At 43.8% G+C, this 18,535-nt stretch overlaps 1 protein-coding gene across 1 annotated transcript; it reads left to right on the top strand.

Annotated features, from left to right (window-relative positions):
* Nucleotides 1-15,652: 15,652 nt before the first annotated feature.
* Nucleotides 15,653-17,857, top strand: hoxb1a (homeobox B1a; the record flags this gene model as incomplete). Its single annotated transcript, XM_079253466.1, has 2 exons — nt 15,653-16,430; nt 17,514-17,857. The coding sequence occupies 2 exons, from the start codon at nt 15,653-15,655 to the stop codon at nt 17,855-17,857; spliced, it is 1,122 nt and encodes a 373-aa protein (XP_079109592.1).
* Nucleotides 17,858-18,535: the final 678 nt, after the last annotated feature.

Here is an 18,535-nt window from a genome sequence, read left to right as displayed (position 1 = left end):
ATTCCTGCTGTAAACATGTTTATTTCTGCTATAAACACGTTTATTTCTACTGTAAACATGTTTATTCCTGCTGTAAACATGTTTATTCCTGCTGTAAACATGTTTATTTCTGCTGTAAACATGTTTATTCCTGCTGTAAACATGTTTATTCTTACTGTAAAAATGTTTATTTCTGCTGTAAACATGTTTATTCCTGCTGTGAAGTTGGTCTTTTTTTAACATGGGAGTCTATGGGGATTTGCTCTGTTTTGCAGCCCCTAGTGGATGAAGGTGGAACTGCAGTTTTATGCACTTCTGCATAGGCTTCACTCCATCTTTCATATACGGTCTATGGGCTGAAAGCGCTGCCGGTGTTAGGAAGCACACCAAAACATCCAGGTTACACTGATGATCAGTAATGACTACGTAATACACTATTTGTGACAAACAGATGTGACTGTGCCTCTGTTGCATTTAGAAACATTCAAACAAAAGAATTAATCATTAAAACTACAACAGCTCTGCACTCCTGTCCAGGATGTGACAAAAATTGCAGTGTTGATTAAAAACACAGTATGAATCAATATGAGCCATGATATTACTATTATTTATCACATTTTCACACCAATAAAAGATCAATATCCCTACTATGTTGCTAAGACACCTCGTCTATATCCTGGACATGATGATGAAGACACCTCCTGTCAAACCTTCCACCAATCAGAGAGCTTACAGAGACTGTAACGTCCAATCAAGAGCAGCCAAAGATGAGCAGAATATTCTGTGGAGAATGTTTTGAGGATAGTATAGCAGCATAAATAAGTGGAAATGAAGGAAAAGTATAAATAGTTTCTGTTGTTTGTTTGTTTCTATAACAATATTTTTTCTCCTGAAAGCCAAGACTTGGTAGAATGATTGATAGATTGATTGATGATTGATGAGAAAATGCTTGGTCACATATATTTATATAAGTTCTATCAACAATAAATGCTGTTTTCTTCTTCTGGTTGGCCTTTATGCTGCTATGTCGCTTGATACATCTGACTAATGTAGCTGTCCTGGAGGGATGATATATATAAATAAACAAGGGATAATAAGCTGGTTAAATAGAAATAATTTCACATGTTAGGCTCATAAAAATGTTTAAACTGAAGGAACAGTGTCACATTCACACCTCCAGTCTCACCTGTAACCATTCATTGAAGTGCATGTTGTAGACAGAGATTACAGCAGTTCTGTGCAGGGAGACATATCTCACCTTGTATGAGTGTTAAGAAGAGATTGTGTGTTTGGTTGTGTGTGTGTGTGTGTGTGTGTGCGTGCGTGCCTGGGTGTGTGCACGCCTTCCAATAATCTCTCTTTCCCGGCTGTCACTGACTGTCGGTTTGCTGCCATGTTGTAATACGTGGACGCTTCCTTTATCTCTTACATCACCATCACCAACATTGCTTTGATTTCAACCTTTGTGTGTGTGCCTGCGCGCTTGTGTGCGTGTGTGCGTGGATGATATTGCATAACTCAGGCATGACAGATCACCCACTTAGCAGCAGTAGTGAAATATGTGAGCGGTGGATTTTTTATCATCCTGGGTGTCAAGAGGAAACTGGAGACTCCGACACACATTAGTGTGCTTCACTAACCCTGCCTTGGATATCCCCTGCTGCCTGCAAGTCACAGCAAAGGGTTTAAAAAGAAAAGGCGGCTTCATAGTTTCTTCATAGCAAACAGGTCAGAACTAAAAGCCAAACTGTAGAAGTGATTTGTGACGGGTTAGCCGGGAGCTCAGATCCATGAAAACCTGATAAAACCAAATCTGTTACCTGGAGCCAGTTATAACCAGTTATAACCAGTTATAACCAGTTCACCAGCTCTTCTTCATGTTTGGCCTGAAATTCCAGGAGAAAAAAAGAAGAGAATAAAACAACAATCCCAGTAAAAACAGAAGTAGCTCATGAATACTGTCGTTTTTCTACGTTTCCATTACATCTAGAATTGCATAAAACTAAATATTGCGTTAAAAATGGAAAATCTTTATTCTAAAATAAGAAAACTGAAATATCACTAAATATTTTAACGCTGTCATGAGGTGGTTTTTCAGACATTTGGAGATAGAAACATATTGCAAAAGTTGAATGGAAACCCTTTCATCACATTTACATGTCTCCAGACGTGGCGCCGGGGGTCCCTCCGAGGACCCTCCTCCCAGTTGGACGTTTTTGGAACACCTGACCAGGAAAAGTCCAGGAAGCCCCCTCACCAGATGTCACCTGTCCCCTCATCTACATCATACGAGCTTTACAGTCATAATAAACAAGCTCACACATTGTGCTTTGCATGGACATCTTCCTGCTTTAGGCTCTCCAGCAGTTTGTTTGTTTTATCTTATTATTATTTAAACAGACTTTCTCCTCCTTCTATAGGCCTCCGGTGCTGTTAACTGTAGACATCATGCTGTACATTTGGCTAGAATATATCAAGTATTTACTTTCTCACCGTACATAAATTAGTAACTGAATGATTAGTACTTTGGTTCTACCATAGATGTGAAATATGAAGAAAGAATTTCATTTTTTTTTTTTTTTTTACCATTTTTCTGATTGTAAACTAAATTTACCCATTTTATTTAACAAAAGATTTTACATCTCAAATAAAACAGATGTATTGTATTTAAGTAGTATAACAACTAGTTCAGTTTGATCTGGTTTATAAAACTGAAACTTATCTTAAAGACACGTTACGTAACTTTCTGACCTTAAAACTCCGTCCTGGACTTGTTTGATGACACGGTGACATCTATCGTGTATTTCTGGAGGCGCTGCTGCCCAGCAGCTCCCAAAGAGGAGAAAGCTCCACACACCTTAATCATCCGGTGTGTGACGTAACAGTTTTAATTCATGTAAACACACTGGCTGTTTTGATCCACAACGTTGCAACTCAGGTCCAGAGCTCTCTAACTGCTGGTCCCGTGTCTTCTGACCCTTTTATTGTTAAGTTATCGGCCTGGACTGAGGTCCAGGTTCAAAGGTCAGTTAGACATCAGACTAACACAAGTTACTGTCAACATGAAGACCTTTCCAGTGATGCATTTGGTTATGTGAAGCCAAAGTTTTTCTTTTTTCTCATTTCCTTGACTTGTACATGTTCTCCAGAGAGCATTGCAGGATCCTGGCTGTGTCCAAATGTCCACACTATTCCCCACACAGTGCTCATGTAGTGCTCACACCATTTTCTATGCTGTCCAGAAGTCCAGAAAGAAAAAAGTAGTGCACTCAGAATTACCCACAATGCATCTTGAACGGATGGTCACTAGACGGGTTGACATAGACCACAATGCATTGCAGAGAGAAGCTCAAAATGACGACTCAAACACCCATGGAGGTTAAAAATAACTATAGACCATTATTTTTTTAACATTTCGTTGATAAGATGTGCAACACAGAAAGAAAAAAGTACAATATAAGGAAATAAAAGATTTTCCCACAAGAGTTTGGATTGGATTTGGACATCTTGCCAACAGAACGAGTGCCCTGTATAATCTGCTCTGGTTGTAAGTAAAGGGTTAGTGAAGCGTGGGGATGTCTGGACAAAGCCCTTATTTATAAACTTCAATTTTTTTTTTCCTTCAAGTTTTCGGGAAGTGTTTTCCAAAAGGAGTCCATGGAGATTAAAATGATCCACAATGTATGACGACTGAAAGAAGGTCTGAAATGCTGGATTTAGGGTCACACACAGTCCGTGGGTCAGAATAAGGGTTACATCACTGATAATCATATTTGTACCGACCCTAGGCAATCAGTTCAATAAGCCTTGAGAAATAATATGAAAACGTGGTAATCAAGTGAAATATAGCTGTAAAAATTAATCACAGAAGACATTAACACATCATTTTTAAACTTTTTATAGCACATTTTCAGGATTTGCTTGTGCAGAAGTAACTGAGTAATTCACTGTTGGGACTGTTAACGTAATGCACTAAGTCTAGTTTGACATAATGAAAAAAGTCATATTTAAAGAGGTAAGTGGTCTATAAAAACTTGCATAAGAAAATGTTATATCAGGGTTTTTATAGTATTATAAATTTATAGTTTAAAAATATAGAAGAAATAAAAACCACATGTATATTCTTGAAATACACATTTAAATAGACCCAGTTAGAGCCTATAAACTCCTCATACTGTTGGCCAAAGGTCATCTGAAATGGAACACAGCCCATTATTTGCAGATGTGCCAAACAGAAATGGAACGTGCCAACATCCATAGTAACCACGTTAGCAACCTTCGTCGCAAGACCTGAGAGAACATTTACAAATAAATAACTTCTGTTTAGATTTGTTATTTAATAAGTTATTTGTTTAACATCCACTGGGACATCCATGTTGAAAGCAACATTTTCATTGTTGTTTTGCTTATAGTCATAGTTTAAATTAACTAATTTGATCACCGGTACCTACTTGAAATGACCAGTAAGCTTATTGGCAGGAAGAATTTAATGTAAAACTATATAAAACCTGTAATATGTCTCTCTGATTATGACTGGGAAGTTTGTCTGTACTTTGTTATGTGGGGAGTGGTGAGATTTGGTCAGACGGCTTTCTGGACACCTGAGGTTTTCCCAGGACGTTCCACTGGGAGGAGTTTCCAGGGAATACTGGAAGGATGGAGGGATGACGTGTGGGAACGCCTGAGAATCCCTCCCGCCGCCACCTCCATCCCCTGTGAGGAGGGGAAGAAAATGGACGAGACAAAGGTTTTTAGCACAGTGGTGTGTACCACAGTTAATATGTTGTAACTACTAAAAAGTAGATATATGGTTATACGTGGCTGTTTCACATATTTTTTGTGAGATAAAATAAAATGTTGAAGCTGAAGTGTAAAAAAAATAAAAACAAGAAAACTTCCTCCGTTCCCTTAGCAACCACCGTAGCAACTATGATAAAATGTTGTAGCTCTTCTTACAGTTTCTTTGAGGGACACTCTCTAAAACAGTGGTTTCCAAACTTTTTCATCGATGACGATAATGTCGTGCCCCTCCCCCCCCTCCCGTCACATAAACCAAGGAAACATACAAAGAAATGTGTCTTTAGTTTTAGTGTCTGTATTGTAAGTAACTATAATTAAAGCCGTGTCAGTATTATTATCCATTCTTCTGCTTTAGTGTCAAACACTACTACTACTTTAGATGAGGGGAGTTTTCTATGAGACGATGCTGCTTCAGTATAACAACTTTACTAAATATGATAGTTGGATAGTTTATTTCTAGAGTAACCTGCAGGCTTTTCTTTGTGCTCAGGATGAAAAGTCCACAAGTGGTGTAACTTCTTTGGCTTCGTACTTCATGATATTAAATGATACTATTTTGGTCCATGCAAAAGACTATGGTCTCATTATTACCCACCATTTGTGATTATTATTACTGGTCAAGCTGGGACAGATATACTCCATCATAGTTTGCTTTTTTTAAAAAAAATTTCTTGAAGTCTCTTTTGTTGATTTATCATCGTTTACAATGATATTTTTACAAATTTATCCAGTGTAAAAACTCCCAAGTTTTATTTTGCCTTGCCGCGCCCCCCCTGTGATTACTCTGGGCCCCTCCTGGGGGGCCCGCCCCCCAGTTTGGGAACCTCTGCTCTAAACTAACACAAATAGTATTCATACAACAAATGGATACTATGGAAGTAAAACGTACACCTGTTGCTGGGAAAGTTATCAAAACAAATTTAAAGTCGGTTTATCCTAAAATATAAGTTTTCAATGAAAACGGAAGGAAAGTCCGCCATGTTTTTGGTTTGTTTATCAGGGATGAGAATAAAAGATAACAACCTGCTGAACCTACTAGGAGACCCAGAGAGCCATACATATGGGCTGATAACCATTCATAATGTCCATCCTATCAGGAGATAATGTCCAAATGGGGCTGCAGACTGCAGGTTTCCTGCTGGTCCATCATGTCTCAGACTGCAGGTTTACCGCTGGTCCATCATGTCTCAGACTGCAGGTTTACTGCTGGTCCATCATGTCTCAGACTGCAGGTTTACTGCTGGTCCATCATGTCTCAGACTGCAGGTTTACCGCTGGTCCATCATGTCTCAGACTGCAGGTTTACTGCTGGTCCATCATGTCTCAGACTGCAGGTTTACCGCTGGTCCATCATGTCTCAGACTGCAGGTTTACCGCTGGTCCATCATGTCTCAGACTGCAGGTTTACCGCTGGTCCATCATGTCTCAGACTGCAGGTTTACCGCTGGTCCATCATGTCTCAGACTGCAGGTTTACCGCTGGTCCATCATGTCTCAGACTGCAGGTTTACCGCTGGTCCATCATGTCTCAGACTGCAGGTTTACCGCTGGTCCATCATGTCTCAGACTGCAGGTTTACCGATGGTCCATCATGTCTCAGACTGCAGGTTTACTGCTGGTCCATCATGTCTCAGACTGCAGGTTTACTGCTGGTCCATCATGTCTCAGACTGCAGGTTTACTGCTGGTCCATCATGTCTCAGACTGCAGGTTTACTGCTGGTCCATCATGTCTCAGACTGCAGGTTTACTGCTGGTCCATCATGTCTCAGACTGCAGGTTTACTGCTGGTCCATCATGTCTCAGACTGCAGGTTTACCGCTGGTCCATCATGTCTCAGACTGCAGGTTTACCGCTGGTCCATCATGTCTCAGACTGCAGGTTTACCGCTGGTCCATCATGTCTCAGACTGCAGGTTTACCGCTGGTCCATCATGTCTCAGACTGCAGGTTTACCGCTGGTCCATCATGTCTCAGACTGCAGGTTTACCGCTGGTCCATCATGTCTCAGACTGCAGGTTTACTGCTGGTCCATCATGTCTCAGACTGCAGGTTTACTGCTGGTCCATCATGTCTCAGACTGCAGGTTTACTGCTGGTCCATCATGTCTCAGACTGCAGGTTTACTGCTGGTCCATCATGTCTCAGACTGCAGGTTTACTGCTGGTCCATCATGTCTCAGACTGCAGGTTTACTGCTGGTCCATCATGTCTCAGACTGCAGGTTTACTGCTGGTCCATCATGTCTCAGACTGCAGGTTTACTGCTGGTCCATCATGTCTCAGACTGCAGGTTTACTGCTGGTCCATCATGTCTCAGACTGCAGGTTTACTGCTGGTCCGTCATGTCTCAGACTGCAGGTTTACTGCTGGTCCATCATGTCTCAGAATGCAGGTTTACTGCTGGTCCATCATGTCTCAGACTGCAGGTTTCCTGCTGGTCCATCATGTCTCAGACTGCAGGTTTCCTGCTGGTCCATCATGTCTCAGACTGCAGGTTTACTGCTGGTCCATCATGTCTCAGACTGCAGGTTTACTGCTGGTCCATCATGTCTCAGACTGCAGGTTTACTGCTGGTCCATCATGTCTCAGACTGCAGGTTTACTGCTGGTCCATCATGTCTCAGACTGCAGGTTTACTGCTGGTCCATCATGTCTCAGACTGCAGGTTTACTGCTGGTCCATCATGTCTCAGACTGCAGGTTTACCGCTGGTCCATCATGTCTCAGACTGCAGGTTTACCGCTGGTCCATCATGTCTCAGACTGCAGGTTTACCGCTGGTCCATCATGTCTCAGACTGCAGGTTTACCGCTGGTCCATCATGTCTCAGACTGCAGGTTTACTGCTGGTTCCCAGTAGTAGAACCTTTATTAGATCCCAGTTTGGTTTGAAGAAGCAGACTTCCTCGCTACCTTTAGATCATCAAACTTTCCCCTCTGATAAATCTTCTGGTTCTGATGGAGGTTTTTCCTCCTGGTTCTGGTTCTGATGGAGGTTTTTCCTCCTGGTTCTGGTTCTGATGGAGGTTTTCCTCCTGGTTCTGGTTCTGATGGAGGTTTTTCCTCCTGGTTCTGGTTCTGATGGAGGTTTTTCTTCCTGGTTCTGGTCCTGATGGAGGTTTTTCCTCCTGATTTTGGTTCTGATGGAGGTTTTTCTTCCTGGTTCTGGTCCTGATGGAGGTTTTTCCTCCTGATTTTGGTTCTGATGGAGGTTTTTCTTCCTGGTTCTGGTCCTGATGGAGGTTTTTCCTCCTGGTTTTGGTTCTGATGGAGGTTTTTCCTCCTGGTTCTGGTCCTGATGGAGGTTTTTCCTCCTGGTTTTGGTTCTGATGGAGGTTTTTCTTCCTGGTTCTGGTTCTGATGGAGGTTTTTCTTCCTGGTTCTGGTCCTGATGGAGGTTTTTCCTCCTGGTTTTGGTTCTGATGGAGGTTTTTCCTCCTGGTTCTGGTTCTGATGGAGGTTTTTCCTCCTGGTTTTGGTTCTGATGGAGGTTTTTCTTCCTGGTTCTGGTTCTGATGGAGGTTTTTCCTCCTGGTTCTGGTTCTGATGGAGGTTTTTCTTCCTGGTTCTGGTCCTGATGGAGGTTTTTCCTCCTGATTTTGGTCCTGATGGAGGTTTTTCCTCCTGGTTCTGGTTCTGATAGAGGTTTTTCCTCCTGGTCCTGGTTCTGATAGAGGTTTATAAATGTCTTGATGATCTTCTTATTCATCTGACCCACTTTTAAGTCATGAGCTTGACTTGAGGTCTTCTGATATCAGCCTTTTAATTAATGCTAAAGTCAGGAGTAAAACCTACAGCGAGGCTTCATTCCATCACCAGGGTCTGGACCTCCAGGCTGCACAGACTGCTCATGTTATTTAACCCGATGGAGCACAACGTAACATATTGACATGTCATTTCTGAGACATTTTGTGTGGCTTTATAAGAAATAAATAAATAGATGCAGGGTTGCTGTGCCCTGTATGATACAGCTGGGGTCCTGCACTGCAGCCCTACGGCTGTTGTAGGGACCCTGGGCAGCCCACCTACATGAAGCTGGCACCCCACCAGATCAAAATTCAGCACAGCCTTAGTTGCTCGTTCTATGTTGGTGCTGGTTTGTATGAATAAAAAAAGAATTTTTTTTTCAGATATTAAATTATATCCAAGTTCACCAAGTTGTCTTTGAGTGTGATTTTATTTATCAGCATGAAAAACACCATTTTTCTTCAGTTTGGACCATGCAGTGGGGTGCTTGATGCCATCGTCTCAACGTTTTATGTCTTCACCTTCTGATGCATGAATTATTAAAAAACAATGCCACTGTTTTTCACATGCTATATTTTACTTTTACAGACATGCACAGACACTTTTCTTTGTCTTCAACATTATTTAAGTTTTTATTTAGTTTTTTTTAATCTATTCTACAGAAATATTTGTGAAATAATATATTGTCATATTCATTTAATATGAATTTTATATAAAATGGACTCGTTTCAGTTTCTTGTCCTGTTTATCGCTGAGATAAAGTTAGTAATTAGGTGTATGTATAAAATATTGTACTATAAATATGTTTAATCTTCAGTGACTGGGAGTGTGTTGCTGGACTTTCCTAACGTCTACTGAAGTGGCACAATGACAAATATACCATCCTGACATGTGAATGTTCTAGAAAACAGCCTTTCCACTGCAGGTAGACACGATGCATCAAAGGGTTAAAAATGAAAGCAACAGAAATGAAAAAGGTTTTGACACAAACCGGCCGTAATGCAGCACAAACAAGTGAGACTATTTGTGCTGAGTTTTATATGGTGTGGGGTACCAGCTTCACGCAGGTGCTGTGCTGATCGGGGTCGTTCCTGGTGGCTCCTGCTGTCCGGGGGGGGGGCGGGGGGGGGGGGGGGGGGGGGGGGGTCCGGCTGTGCATGGATCCTAAAAATAGTTTCCTCACTGCAGTTTATTTTCTTTTATTTGTGTTTTTTATACCTGCATTAAGAGACAGAAAATAGTGGTTGGAGTTCTCGTCTGGTCAGAATAGAAGGGAGGAAAGTACTTGCATTACTTTGTGTGTGTGTGTGTGTGTGTGTGTGTGTGTGTGTGTGTGTGTGTGTGTGTGTGTGTGAAAAACTGATAAACTTTTTTATAAGGCTTGTTTTATTTTAATGATGAATTGTTTTACTCTGTAAGGAATCTTCTTGCTCTGAGCATGAAAAACAATTTATAGATGAAATTTGATTTAATTTAAATAAAATTCACTGAACTGGAAAGTGTTTGTAAAAATACTTTGACATTATTTTGCTGTTAACTGGTTCAGTACAAAAAAAGCTGAATTGAACTGAATTGAATTGAATGCTACGAAAATGAGAAAAGCATATTAAATATTACACATAATATTTCTGATAAAAAGGTTCTTTTGCAACTAGAAGCTGTTTGTTTTCTCAAACAGAAAAGGGAAGCAGGTTTCCACGGTAACGCCACACAGACAGGTAAGAACCAAGGATTCCCAGATTCTGACTGAGAACGACCCAGAGTAGAACAGAGACGTGTTCATCATAGCTTTGTTTCATTAGAACGTTTATTTAAATGATGACAAAAATCAAGAACAGCTTAATCTTGAACAGTTTTGCTTGAATTGTTTCGTCTGTCGCCTCTTTGCTTCGTTTCCACTTTTAGACAAAATGTGAGTAAAAGTTTCAGTGCTGCTGATAATAAAGACAAATGCTGGGTGTCTGCATGAGAGGATCGGGTTTAGGACTTAATGCAGCCATGTCCACCGTCTCCTCTCTCTTTTCATTCTGATGGTGTCTCTCTCTCTCACTCTCCCTCCTGTATCATCTTTCATGGCGTTCAGAAAGCACACACACACACACACACACACACACACACACACACACACACACACACACACATCTTCCCTCTTTTCCAGGAATAGTAGAGGATAACTTCCTGGTTGCGGAGTTATCTGACCTGTCTGGCAGGACTGTTTAAGTGACGGACGGAGAAGGCAGAACATTTAGTTTAGTGCTCCAGAATCAGTTTGCTGTGTTTAGAAGATACAAAAGATCCATGCAGGTTTATTTACAGAAACATCAGATGAAAACACACATTTGTCTGCTTCGTGTGTGTACACTGAAGCTGCTTACTTCCCTGCAACAGTATCGTCTTGGACTGTGGAAACAAACAACCTTGTTCTCCCAGTTATCCCACCGAGTCTGACCAGGCTGCTCCAAAACACTTTGTCTTTGTTGGAGTGTTCCATAAATGCTTCTCACTCACCCATTTCTTCAGGTTTTGGATTAAACTGTACATTTACATGTGATGGATTGGTGATCTGTCCAGGGTGTAGCCTGCCTTTCACCCAAAGACTGCTGGGATAGACTGCAGCGGTTAAAAGTAAAGTCTATGCAGAAGTGCTTAAACCTGCAGTTCCCCCTTCATCCACTAGGGGCTGCAAAACAGAGCAAATCCCCATAGACTCCCATGTTAAAAAGACCAACTTCACAGCAGAAATAAACATGTTTACAGCAGGAATAAACATGTTTACAGCAGAAATAAACATGTTTACAGCAGAAATAAACATGTTTACAGCCTGGTACAAAAATCCATTTTAGGTTTAATAGGTCAGGTTTACCTTCATGACAACTGTGGGGGGAGTGAATTATTTTCTAACGCGACCGTTTAAATGTAATTTAATCTTGAAGTTCGGCATATTTAGGGGCGTGTCCTTTTGATTGACAGGTACCCGATCTCCCGCTTCAAGTCAGAAAATCATAGAACAACCGCGGTTTTTAGCCGGTTAACAGCGTGACTTAGCTTTAGCCCGCTTACCTCCGTTAGCTGGTTAGCTCCTGTTATCTCCAAGTTAGCTCGGTTAGCTTTTAGCTACAGAAAGCTCAGAGTTCGCTCGATGTCAATCATCCACCATGACGCTCACAGCCCCCCTCTCAGCTCCACCTCTTTGACCATATTTGTATTTTCCGGGTGAGACGACACGCATGCCCCTGCCAAGATGGTGAGGCGCCACCCATCTTTTATATACAGTCTATGGATGGGTTCCAGCCAGGGCCGGATTAAAAGTGCACAGGCCCCTGGGCCCAGAGTGTTCCAGAGGGCCCCTTCCCCACCACAACATTGTGAAAATTGTGAATGATTCACTGTGAAAGAACATTTCTAACATCTCTCAGCCAGTGGTACCAATAGCAACACACTGGACTCTGTGGTAACTGTCTGGCTTTTATTTACATTTAGTTTCATGTCCAAACTGCTGGTGTTTTCCCTACGTGGGCCTCAGGTGGGCCCCAAGTAGGCGTGGGCCCCTGGGCCTGTGCCCATAATGTCCATTGGATAATCCGGCCTTGGCTCCAGCTTCCCCCCAACCCTTCATCAGATTAAGCGATTGGGATACTGAATGGATGAATGAATGAACGAATGAACGAATGAATGGATGAATGGATGAATGAATGAACTGTACATTTACATGCTAGGCTATGGGCTAGTGTTTCCATCACCATGGAAACGAAGAGGTAGAGGAGCGTGTGTGTGATAGTATGTCTAAGAAACAGCAGCACGAGTCAAAACCAGTTTTTTTTTACCTCACATAAAAAAGTGTTTTCTTTGTTCTGTTTGCTCATAAGCTGAATCCTTTCCAGTCTTTAGGAGAATGACTGATTTCCAGACATTTTCAGAGGGAAGGACTTTAATATAAAATCTGCTGACATGGTTCAGTTCTTTCTTCACAGATTAACATCCAGTCTGTTTGTTTTCCAGTCATGTCTGGGACAGAGAGTGATTTAACTGCAGTAAGTAAAGGAGCTGACAGGTACCGTCAGGCCGAGTGCAGCTTTACCGACTGCTGAGTCTAGCGGACTCTCCTGACAGGAATGGACCCGCAGTTTCTGCCAGTTCTGGGAGGATTTCCTGGTCTGTTGTGTCTCATCTTGCAGCTTCACGCTCTGATTGATGGCATGATTCATGCTGGATTCTCTAACGGAAGTCTGACCAGGTCCTGCAGCAGCACAGCATCTCCATACCATGAAACTTCCTCTGCCATGCTTCCCAGTTTAGATGAGCTTCAGGTGCAGGAAAACTGGATCCGGTTAAATTTAAAGATGTCCTCTGTGCTGGTGTCCAGATAGTTCATCTGTCCACAGAACATCATTCCAGAAGTCCTGGAGTTTGTCTCTGTTCTGTCTGGAGAACATCAGTCTAACCTTCATGTTTCTCTCAGAGATCAGATGTTTCCTCCCAGTCAGGCAGAACTTCAGCCTTCCTGACTGTAGATCTATCCTGCTGCAGGTCCGGAGGGCCCTTTAAGACGTTGTGAGACGTCTTTCAGAATCCTGCAGTCTGCTTTTGGACATTTGGAACGTTGTTTTAAACTTCCTCCACTTGTCGACCAGCTTCCAGTTGGTGGAACAGCGGAGTCAGAGTCTGAAGATCTTCTCAAACCCTTTAGTCCAGTCGTCTTCCTGAAGACCTGATCTTCGGATCTCAGTGTTCAAGGGGACAAAAACCTGAGGTTTAAACAGGACAAGTCTCCTTCCACATGCTGTGGAACCACGTTTTGACCTGTGCACCTGATGTCACACACCTGGCTTTGATTTTAGACCTTTATTCACCTTAAGCTGTTAAAAAGTCCCAGTATAAATAAAGTTTCTAAAAGTCCTGATGTGATAAAAAGACAGGTTTCACACAACTGTAAAAACTAGGTTTGACCTTGTGACCTCTCTCCACGGCTCAGACAGATATGTGGGTGTCATTTAATCCTCTTCTTGTTCAGGTCTGCTCCTGCAGCCTTCCTGCCCACTCGCTCGGCCTCTCTCTCCTTTCAGCCCTCGCTGATGATTAACCTCCCTCCTTGTCGCTCGCCCACATCTCTTGTCCTGTTTTTGTGCTGGCAGCAGGATGGCAGCGCGTTCGCTGTCAGCCTCTTCAGGAAAGCTGTGGAGGAGAAAAATGAATGATGGCTTCATTGGAGCCACTTCCAACGGGTGAGGAGAGGAATGTAAATAACACACCTGATGAGGAGACATTTGTTCCAGACTGGAAGAACTTCGTCTTCTTCTGCTCCTTCTGAGTTAAACGCTGTAAAAAAAAATGGGAAGAAAAAGAAAGAAAGTGATGATTTGTTACTGATGTTTGAAGAGTAAAACAGAATGAGATCAGAGACGGGACCTGGTGCTGCTGGACTGGCAGGCCGCCGCCTACCAGGAGGCCTCCTGTCCAACTTAACTTCATTGCTGTAACTGATCAGCTCACTCATTCAATTAGCAAACACTCACGCTGGTGGAACCTCACAGTCCCCCATCAGAAATCTATCGCTGCCCAGACCAATTGTTGAGATGTGTGCTCACTCCCAGTCCCATGTGATGGGGCCCATTAAGGCCAGTTTGACTTCCTCCTTCCAGCACGGACAACGTGCAAAGAAAAGATAAAGTCAAATCAACAAGCCTTAAAGCAATGATCAGTGTTAGCAAAGAAGAACGGAGCAGAGGGACGAGTTGAGTCAAGGTTCAGGTCCCAACCCAGCACAACCAGTTCTTTCTGTTGGGAACCAGACTGGTGGGTAAACCTTCAGTATTCCACCCGGTTATTTCCAAATGGCTGATGTTTACAGACACGTTGTCATGGAGATCACATAAAGCATCATTTGATACCAGTGTCTTCATTTAAAGACAGTTTTCAGTTTGCTATGAAAGGAAAAACATGAAGTGATCATAAATCTATAAAATATCAGTTTCCTCTGAAACGTTCATCTCCTCTCTGCTCGGAGCGGAAAAGTTTCCTTTCAGAGCTTTTCCACACAGGATCGCTGCAAACCTGATGTTTTTACTGGAGACAGGATTGCATGTTTTCTGACCCGTGGTTAAAAACAGACTTTAGGAGGAAATGTGGACTTCTGCAGCAGAAATAAACCAGCAGAGAAAATTCCCCCTGGAAGCAGCAGGACTGGGATGAAGCAGACTTCCATGTGATGGGGTGCAGCTGCTCGGTGTGCTGAAACTCTTCCAGCTTCTGTGGCTTTTCTGCAACATTTTGGAGCATTTGGAGAAAGAGGAGGAAGAGGAGGAAGAGGAGGAGGTGCGGAGGCTGCAGAGCGGCTCGCAGCTCCTCTTTTCTTCTGGGCCTCTCTCTTTGCTCTGACAGATCCGACCTGATATCAGATTGATGGGCCGGTTTGATTGAAGCCTCTTTGTCGTGCTAATGTCACGGCGAGTGATGGATGAGGCGCGTGCGTCGCCGCTAACACGCGCGTAAACTCTACTTCTGAACCGAAAAGACCCCCCCCCCCCCCCCCCCCTCCCTCCTCCTGTACATACAAACACACACACACACACACACACACACACACACACACACACACACACACACACACACACACACTTTTTCCTCTCACACAACCATCTGACAACTTCTGGCCTGGTCGCCATGGGCGACGAGTCACGTGACGCGCGCCAGCGTGGATGAAGAGCGGAGAAGAGAGTCGCTGAGGAGAGAGTTGTGGAAAAGCAGGAAAAGGAGAGAATTTTCAGGACAAAAAGAGGTCTGAGTGGAGTTTTACAGGTGGAGAGGTGAGTTTGGGGACCTCGGCGTGGTTCTGACAGAAGTGGACCCCCCACCCCCCCACCAGACTCCCTGACCAGCTGGAGCTTCATGCCTGGTTCGGTTTCTGGATCATACCTTTTAAACATTTTTTCCCCAGTTTCTGCTGTTATTTATTTTTATTTCTTTATGTCTCCTGTTGTGTGGATGTGGGAGGAGTTTATTCGTTCTTGGACTCTTTTAGAAACATTTTTTCACCATTATTTTTAATTTCCTTCAAATTTAGATTTTACTGAGTGGAGTCCCTGCGTGGGTTGGTGGTGTTTCTGTGTCCCAGGACTGTGTCTGCCTCTGGTCTGCATGGACAACATGAACTCCTTTGTGGAATACTCCTTCTTCAACCGGCCGGGATCGGGTCACTCCGCGCCTAAACCTGGATACCAGCATCACCACCTGCACCAGCACCTTGCTCTGGACCAGCACCAGGCCTTCCCAGCGGCCTCCACGCTCCACGCAGGACCCTCTGCTCCTGCTAACGGGGACAGCGGGTACCCAGCAGAGGGGAGGATCTATGGGAGCACCGGGGCGGATGGTGGAGGGAGTCACGAGCCCACCGGAGCGAGCCAGCAGCATCAGCATCCTTCTAATCACCTCCAGCAGCACAGTGACTACCATCACCAGCCCAGCCTCCACCAGAACCAGAGCGTCCACAGTGGGTTACTGTGTCCTTACTCTAACCTCAGCGTGTCCAACACCAGCTCGTACGCGGCTCCGGCGTGCGCCACCAACTCAGACTATGTTCCCGCAGCAGGCCCTCCGAACCCCCTCCACACCCAGTATTTCATGGAGGAGTCCGTGCCCTCCACCTACTATCGCCAGTCCACTTTTCACAGCTCGGCCCCACCCGTGGGAAGCAGCTACAGCGCACTGGCCGGGGCCTACTGCGGGCCCCAGGGCGCCCAGTACCCGCAGCAGGTCAGCGGGGGCCTGGACACGGTGGGCTATCTGGGGCTGTCGCATGGAGGGGGGTATGAGGAACTAACGGTTTCCCAGGATCCGGGGAGGGGGGATGAGGAGAGCCAGCAGGCCGGACAGACCTTCGACTGGATGAAAGTGAAGAGGAACCCACCGAGAACAGGTGAGGCCCGATGGGGAGTGGAGGAGTCAGGAGCAGGGTTCATCATGCTCACAGGGAGGAGGTAGAGGGGGGGTTCAGGGTCTGCCACGGAGGAAAGACTTCGTTTCCCCGTTATCTGCAACGACGTGGAAAAAGCACGCACTGTGGGAGAGATGGAGGCCTTTTAACATGGAAACAACAGCAGAACACAGCTGAGCTTTCATTTGGCTTTGTGATAAAATACACATCCCTTTCATAGAAACCCCAGAATAAATAAATAAATAAATAGATAAATAAATAAATAGAAAAATAAATAAATAACTAGATAAATAAAGAAATAACTAGATAAATAAATAAACAAATAGATAAATAAATACATAAATAGATAAATAAATACATTAATTAATAAATAAATAAATAAATAAATAAATAATACAGTCACGTGAATACTTTTGTGCTGGAAAACATTTTGTGGAACTTCCTCTTCAAAAAGCTTCTCTGAGCTTAGAATGAAATAACCATAAATACATTTTTTTTAGTTTATCATGATGAAGGTAATTTACTGCAGTTTAAACACAAAGTCATTTAAAATCAGAATATTTATATTTTTGTAAACTGGTTCCTCGTTACAGACAGATAAAAAAAAAAAAAGTATTTTGTACTGAATCACAATTCAGTCATATGTGTAGACAAGTAGTAGGTCTGGGTCTGGATCTGGATCCGGGTCCACTGAAGGCCCGACATCTGGTCTCTCGTTTCTTTCTCTCCCAATGGGTAAAGCAGAAGGGTTATTTCTCCCCAGGAAGTCTGTTATCTTTTAAAGAACACCCTCCGACAACTCCGCAAACCAGCCCTGACTTCTGCTCATTTACTCACATAGGCTACTCATATACATACATACATATATATATATATATATATATATATATATATATATATATACAGAGTAAACAATAAATAAACAGAATAAACAGGATGATATTTAATTAAAAACCCAGACAGAAAGTTCTGTGATTGATGATGAACAATAATTTTATCAGAAGATTTATTATTTATGTTCTGTGACACATTAAAGTGACGTGCAGCTGCTGTTTTGTGTCCCAGTCAAAGTGTCGGACTTCGGCCTGTCGGGGACCCACAACAACGCCATGCGCACCAACTTCAGCACGCGCCAGCTGACCGAGCTGGAGAAGGAGTTCCACTTCAGCAAGTACCTGACGCGGGCACGGCGCGTGGAGATCGCGGCCACGCTGGAGCTGAACGAGACGCAAGTAAAAATCTGGTTCCAGAACAGACGCATGAAGCAGAAAAAGCGCGAGCGCGAGGGCGTGCTGGCCGGGGCGCGCTCCTCCTGTGAGGCCGGAGGCAGTTTCACGAAGGAGCTGGAGGACACGGACCAGTCCTCCCTGTCCACGTCTCCAGGCGCGTCCCCCAGCTCCGAGACGTAGTCAGAGCACGGGTTCTCACGACACCTGAAGGCATCACCTCTCAGCCTTTCATAGGACACCTGAAGGCATCACCTCTCAGCCTTTCATAGGACACCTGAAGGCATCACCTCTCAGCCTTTCATAAGACACCTGAAGGCATCACCACTCAGCCTTTCATAGGACACCTGAAGGCATCACCTCTCAGCCTTTCATAAGACACCTGAAGGCATCACCACTCAGCCTTTCATAGGACACCTGAAGGCATCACCACTCAGCCTTTCATAAGACACCTGAAGGCATCACCTCTCAGCCTTTAAGACACCTGAAGGCATCACCACTCAGCCTTTAAGACACCTGAAGGCATCACCTCTCAGCCTTTAAGACACCTGAAGGCATCACCACTCAGCCTTTAAGACACCTGAAGGCATCACCACTCAGCCTTTAAGACACCTGAAGGCATCACCACTCAGCCTTTCATAAGACACCTGAAGGCATCACCACTCAGCCTTTAAGACACCTGAAGGCATCACCACTCAGCCTTTCATAAGACACCTGAAGGCATCACCTCTCAGCCTTTAAGACACCTGAAGGCATCACCACTCAGCCTTTCATAAGACACCTGAAGGCATCACCTCTCAGCCTTTAAGACACCTGAAGGCATCACCACTCAGCCTTTAAGACACCTGAAGGCATCACCTC

This window comes from Telmatherina bonti (assembly GCF_933228915.1).
Source record: "Telmatherina bonti genome assembly, chromosome: 14".
Lineage (NCBI taxonomy): Eukaryota > Metazoa > Chordata > Actinopteri > Atheriniformes > Telmatherinidae > Telmatherina > Telmatherina bonti.
This window is presented reverse-complemented; position numbering and strand designations above follow the sequence as displayed.